The sequence below is a fragment of the Cnephaeus nilssonii genome, assembly GCF_951640355.1.
Source record: "Cnephaeus nilssonii genome assembly, chromosome: 1".
In the NCBI taxonomy this organism is placed as follows: Eukaryota; Metazoa; Chordata; class Mammalia; order Chiroptera; family Vespertilionidae; genus Cnephaeus; species Cnephaeus nilssonii.
This window is the reverse complement of record NC_137072.1, coordinates 30,735,605-30,742,555: the sequence shown is the minus strand read 5'-3', so window position 1 is coordinate 30,742,555 and position 6,951 is coordinate 30,735,605. Positions and strand designations below refer to the sequence as shown.

The following is a 6,951-nucleotide window of genomic DNA, read 5'->3' as shown; positions in this document are numbered from 1 at the left end:
AATATCAGAAACTCATTGCAAATAATGCGCTAAATAATTAATGCAGTCATGGATAAATTAAAAATAATTAAAGATCGGGGAGAAAGATATTCACTAAGTTGTGTCCATGCTACTAAAACTTAGTTACTTGCATTTTACTTCTCTGGTTGTTCATGAAAATGTTGGGGAAAGCCACCTAAATGCAAATGAACAATGATGTTATTATGCAACAAAATAATAATGCAGATATAAAAGGTAGTTTGAAACTTATACTTTAAGAACATTAGAGTTCATACAAATTAAACTAAGCCATCATATTAATCATGCAGCATAAGCACAGTTAAGTACTTGTAAGCCAAAAAAGGCATTATTCAGTAGCTAAGTCCATAGGTAGACCCATTCAAGTTTCAGGGCTGCTGTTGATTCTTCAGTATTCAATTATGTAATCCTTTTATATTTTAATCTTTAACCCAACTTATCTTATAAAATATGTGCATTTTTATCACAAAAACCAAGTGTCAATTAAATTTTACTCAGTAAAATAATACCACAAAAGAGAAAACATTATTCTTTTATTTCTTTAAAAGTAAAAACATGAGAAAATCCTTTTTTAAAAAGGGTCAGAATATTCCTTAGGTCTCAAATCAAGTCCATGGAATGTAAAGAAATGGTGAGTGCTTTCTTTCCCCAAAGGGTCACAACACGCTTTCATGTCACAATAACCTAGAGAGACAACATAGGTGCAGGTCCTTCAGCAATATTCCGGCAAGCAAGGACCAGAATACAGGCACAAGAATATTCTGGAAACACTTCCTGCTCTAGCAATGAACCCCAGCACCAAATATTTTTGTCTCTTTTCATGGTCCTGTTAATTTTTAAGCCACACATACCACTGTACTTCAGTGGTACAATTTTCATAACTCTGGAATTATATTAATTGGCAGTACAGTTTAAGTAGCTGATGTGGCTGAACTTTATAAATTTTAAAATATATATAAGAACTAACACTACTGCAAATGTGACTCCAAGGAACCACCATTTCCAAAACATTATGGGCACACATTTACAATGTACCCGTGAGGTTTTGAATTAACGTGCCATTTCTGATCTACCCTGAAGACTACGCTAGAATTGCTAGGTTCATGATTTCTGTATCCTAAGTCCATCACAAACCCTACAGTCTGACTTAGTTTAATCGAAATGATTCATCCAAACAGGTCATGGTAGGTTCACAATTCTTTAACCGTAGTTCGGGTCTTAAAGACTTTTTTTCTACGACCGGAATCAATAAGAATTTCTCTGTTAGAGAAAGCAAACATTTTCACCTTTGGCACAATGCCAAGATGATAGTTTATTATAGAATTTATGAAACTACAGTAACTTGCAAGTGTTATTATAAAGAATCAAAAAAAGAAAAAAAAAATGAAAGAAATGCAAAAGATAACTTAATACAACCCCATATCCCAGAACTTTCTAGATATTTTTAGTGCAAGAAATGCTGTTATCACTGGAGCACTTGAGAATTATCATGAAATCCTAGGCAAAAAAAAAGTTAGTTACCCAGAAGTGGTAATAAGAAAGAGAAACAACCAGAGAGGCACACAGATTGTTCTTGTTTTTTTTAAGGATTTTTATACTATATTAAAAAAACCACAAAATAAAAAAGGGATTAATCAACGTTTATCTTAGCAGTCCTTGCAAGAGTCTCTGTACCCAGCCATGCAGACTGGCTGTCGCCTTTTTCTTCTCTGCTCAGCTTGCAGCTTGTAGCCCGTGCTCTAGTTCTTAAAATCAAACTTGTTCTGCCAAATCCAACACCCTGAATTTATCCAAATTGTAGAAACATGCTTTTACCACCCGTCCACCAAAATACCTCCCATTCAGATCAACGACAGCTAAAAAGCAAACAAAAAGACAGTCAGTTAATACAGATTCTTTTAAGACATTACAAGAACATGTTTTAATTCTAACAAGATCAACTTTTTTATCTTTATATTTAGTTGTACAACTTACCTTTAATTGCTGATTCAACCCTCTCAAATTCTAAAAATATTCGTACTGCTTCATCATCAGGGGCACCAGGAATCTGGAAAAAAGTGAAAGTATAATAGATAAATAGATATTTGAGATATCACTAAATATGAGTTTTCTTCCGTTAATGATTTCTATCAGAATAAGTGTGTCAATTATCATCACATATGAATAAGAAGTAGTCAAATACCAAGGAAATAACTACAAATTGACATCAAAAATTTGTTGAAGGTCTATTTATGACAGGCACAGTGTTAGGTGCTGGGAATACACAGCTAAGTAGAGCAGTCTGATCTTGTAAAGGTCCTATGTCAGCTGACATGTAAACAAATAATTATATGGTCAACAAATGGCAATATGATATAGAAAGGAAGCAAAAGTGAGAGCAGAAATTTAAGAAAAAAAGATTTGTATTCTAACTGCCTCTCATTATAGGTTAAATCCCTTTGTCATACTCTCTACGCCTTGCATATGGTCCCATTCCACCTATGTAAACATGTCTCCTGCTAATCCCCAACATGCTCAACCATTCCATTTTGTAGCCCTCGTCAGTCTCCCAGAAGCTGTGACCCTAATCTGAATATCTTTTCCACCTATCCAAATCCTACCCATTCATTTCAAAGCTCAGCTGGCATCTGATATTGCCACAAAACCTTCTGTTGTTGTTGTTGTTTTTAATCTAAACCTTTTCTCAACGCCAGTACTTATAGTCAATAACTACTGAATCTAGCAACAAAATATTGTCTATTTTTATATGTATTTGTTTTGTTGTTTCAACTGAACATATCACTGAGAGCACAGAACATCCCCAATGCTCTCAATACAGTATTGGATATATGAGGCACTAAATATATACTTGTCAAATGAATGAAACCAAAGGCATGTCCAAGTAACTAAACTATTGAGCATACTATAATCAGTCTTTAATCACCAAACTAAACCTCAATCATAAAATGAAATGTTTATTTCTTCTCCAAATAAAATTTGAAGTCCTTCTTGTCTTTATGTTTAAAATTTTTATAATTTTAGTAAGAGAAGTATAACCAACACCTGTCACCTCCTGTAGTACGACAATATGTTATTTAAGCACAGCACACATCTCTATTTGTAGAAAATGTTTTGTAACCTGTCAATCACAACAGTTTATAAACATCTAAAGAAAACTCTCTTACTTCAAATATCACACATTTTCCAACTTTGCCATATTTTTCACACTCTTCCTTGGTTTCAACTTCCAAGTCTTCATCTACCTCTCCTGCACCAACCATGTTCTATAAACAAAAATAAAAAAATTCAAGTATCAAGTATAATTTATTAATATATAAATAAGATGTATAAATAACTTTATGGTAGTAAATTCTCTCCATCTCAAATAAGACAATGAAAATTTTCATCCCTGTAGTCCCCCAAAATTATTTCTTAAAAAAACAAAAATATACACTAACCTCCATAGACTTACAAGAGCAATTATGCAACCATCAAAATACATAAACTAAGATAAACATCTAATAATTTCAAATATTTTAAAGTAATCACTATTGTCTTAAATATTATCTTTAGCAAAGAATCATTAGTAAAAAATTCTACTAGGCTGAAACCGGTTTGGCTCAGTGGATAGAGCGTCGGCCTGCGGACTCAAGGGTCCCAGGTTCGATTCCGGTCAAGGGCATGTACCTTGGTTGCGGGCACATCCCCAGTGGGGGGTGTGCAAGAGGCAGCTGATCGATGTTTCTCTCTCATCGATGTTTCTAACTCTCTATCCCTCTCTCTTCCTCTCTGTAAAAAATCAATAAAAATAAAAATAATAAAAATAAATAAATAAATAAATAAATAAGACCTTTAAAAAAAAAATTCTACTAGTCTTATGTGGAGTCTATCCAAAAGTATCATTTGCAAAAGTATTCTTTTCAGTTTTCTTTATCTATTATGGTATCAGTGGTGCTGAAAGCATACAGGGATAGGTTAGGGTGGAGTGACACATAAATCAATGTGGGCAAACAGGTTGCTTCCTTCTGCTTCTTACCCTCAGGAGGACCACTTTAGTAGGACATTTAAGTATTTCAGTTAATGGATTTGAATCTGACTTCTTGGCTACATCTGTAGGAAAACAAACAATGAGATATAGATATGTTATAGCATTGAGTTCAAGATACAATGAATAATTTATTTTTAATAGCAACCCTCTTATGTCCTGGAGTCATCTATAATCATCTATGGCTGAGAAAAAATATAGCCCTATCTGTAATGGAAGCATATGCTTTGCTTTGGTATAGGTTTTTACTATAATTTCTGGAAATTTTTAGCTTCCCTGGTTACCTACAATTTTTGCTTAGTTCACTTCCTAAGGGGTTGACAGAGCACATCAATCCCAACCCTTATAGGTGAGAGTCTTGGCTTGGAAAGTGGTCAAAGGGCACTAGTCTAATATAATAAGCAGTTAATTAGCCAGCCACTGGCTAATTGCAGATATTCCCACAAATCAGGGTGGCTCTAGGCTGACTGGATCCTTACTAAAGCTGTGTACTGAGAAAACAAAAATGAGATATAGATATGAGATATAAAAAAACACCAACTAGGCATAATCTACCAATAAGAACACTTACAAATTGGAATATAGCAGATATAATCACTAATGTACTGTATATGGCTCTGTCTTTCATGCTATAAACATATAACCATGGCCCTAGGCGGTTTGGCTCAGTAGATGGAGCGTCGGCCTGAGGACTGAAGGATCCTGCGTTCGTTTCCAGTCAAGGGTACATACCCGGGTTGTGGGCTCGATCCCCATAGGGGGGCATGCAGGAGGCAGCCAATCAATGATTCCCTCTCATCAATGATGTTTCTATCTCTCTCCCTCTCCCTTCCTCTCTGAAATCAATAAAAATATATTTAAAAACAAAAAGACATAACTATGATCTTATCAATTTAACAAGATTCTTTGCCTAGTAGAAGTAGCCATGAACTTATTTTCTTGAGTACTGTTCATTTTCTGCCAAAGTCATTATTTTTTCTCCTATGGGCCTTCCTATCTCTACATCTATTCTGAACAAATAAAGATGATGAACCACAACACAGAATTGGAATGCATCATAATCAGTAATTCTCTTATTCTATTCAAGAGGGCCAGTCCTCTGCCTCTAGACTGCACCTCTCACTGCTTCTGGGGAGGACCCACCTTTCTCTGTGACTTCGCCCACAATGATCTTGCCTCCTCGCTTGCTCGTCTTCTCCACAGACAACGCTGTGCTCAGCCCTTGCTCGTGCTTACCAAGACCCTGGCCTTCCCGAAAGCCATACTTCTGCATGATTTTATGTGCTACCGTGCCACTGGGAGGAAGAAAAGAGGAAGGTCCTTTACACTTAAGGTCATCAGCTATAGCATAAATACCTCTGTTACAAAACATTAGCGTTCCTATGTGTTCTAGTACCTGCACTGCTATAGAAATATTTTTTTCAATCACAGTTTGCATTTAATATTATTTTCTATCAGTTTCAGGCATACAGCACATTGGTTAGACCAGGCATCCTCAAACTACGGCCCAAGGGCCACATGCGGGTGTTTTTGCCATTTTGTTTTTTCACTTCAAAATAAGATATGTGCAGTGTGCATAGGAATTTGTTCATAGTTTTTTTTAAACTATAGTCTGGCCCTCCAACGGTCTGAGGGACAGTGAACTGGCCCCCTGTTTAAAAAGTTTGAGGACCCCTGGGTTAGACAATCATGTACTTTACAAAGTGGTTCCCCAGAAATTTTCAGTACCCACCTGGCACCACACATAATTATTACAATATTATTGACTATATTTCCCATGCTGTATTTTATATCCCCATAACTATTTTGAAACTACCAATCTGTACTTCTCAATCCCTTTACCTTTCCCACACGGTCCCTTCACTACCTTCTCTCTGGAAACCATCAGTCTGTTCTCCATATCTATGAGTCTGTTTTGTTTGTTTATATTTATATTGTTCTTCAGATTTCATTCATTGATGTATGTCTTATGACCACAGTTTACTTTTAAAATGTGCCTGTCAAGGAAGCACAGAGAATCCCAAACAAGGTGAACCCAAAAAGGCCCACACCAAGGAACATCATAATTAAAATGCCAAAGATTAAAGACAAAGAGAGAATCTCTAAAAGCAGCAAGAGAAAAGCATTTATCTACAAAGGAGCTCCTACAAGACTGTCAGCTGATTTCTCAACAGAAACTATGCAGGTCAGAAAGGATTGGTAAAACTATTCAAAGTGATGAAAAGCAAGGATCTACAACCAAGATTACTCTACCCAGCAAAGTTATCACTTAGAATTGAAGAACAGATAAAGAGCTGCCCAGACAAGAAAAAGCTAAATGAGTTCATCACCACCAAACCAGTATTATAAGAAATGTTAAAGGATCTTCTTTCAGAAGAGGAAGAAAAAAAAAATAAAAAATATCAATAATAAAATGGCAGTAAGTAAATATCTATCAATGATTAGTTTAAATGATAAAATCTTGCAACCTACAATAACATGGATGGACATAAAGGGCATTGTGCTGAGTGAAATAAATCAGACAGAGGAAGACAAATACCATATGATGATTTCACTTACCGGTATATGTAGAATCTAAAGAACAAAATAAATAAGCAAAACAGACATACATATATACGGAGAGAGAACTTTTTGCCAGATGGGAAGAGATTTGGGGGGCTGGGTGAAAAAGGTAAAGAGATTAAGAAGCACAAATTGGTAGTTACAGAATAGTCATGGAGATGTAGAGTACAGCATAAAAAATAGTAATATTGCAATAACTATGTATGGTGTCAGATGGGTACTAGATTTCTTTGGGTTATCACTTAGTAATACATAATGTCTATGCCAAAACCGGTTTGGCTCAGTGGATAGAGCGTCGGCCTGCGGACTGAAAGGTCCCAGGTTCGATTCCGGTCAAGGGCATGTAC

General features: G+C 35.6%; 1 protein-coding gene across 1 annotated transcript in view; it reads right to left on the bottom strand.

Annotated features, from left to right (window-relative positions):
• Window positions 1-476: 476 nt before the first annotated feature.
• RBM17 (RNA binding motif protein 17) overlaps window positions 477-6,951 on the bottom strand; it is a 39,452-nt gene continuing 32,977 nt past the window's right edge. The window contains exons 8-12 of the mRNA XM_079771852.1: window positions 5,186-5,337; window positions 4,034-4,107; window positions 3,183-3,281; window positions 1,993-2,065; window positions 477-1,874 (exon numbers count right to left, since the gene is read on the bottom strand). Of these exons, the coding sequence (XP_079627978.1) occupies window positions 1,771-1,874; window positions 1,993-2,065; window positions 3,183-3,281; window positions 4,034-4,107; window positions 5,186-5,337 (502 nt within the window). The 3' untranslated portion in view covers window positions 477-1,770. The remainder of the gene's footprint in view (window positions 1,875-1,992; window positions 2,066-3,182; window positions 3,282-4,033; window positions 4,108-5,185; window positions 5,338-6,951) is intronic.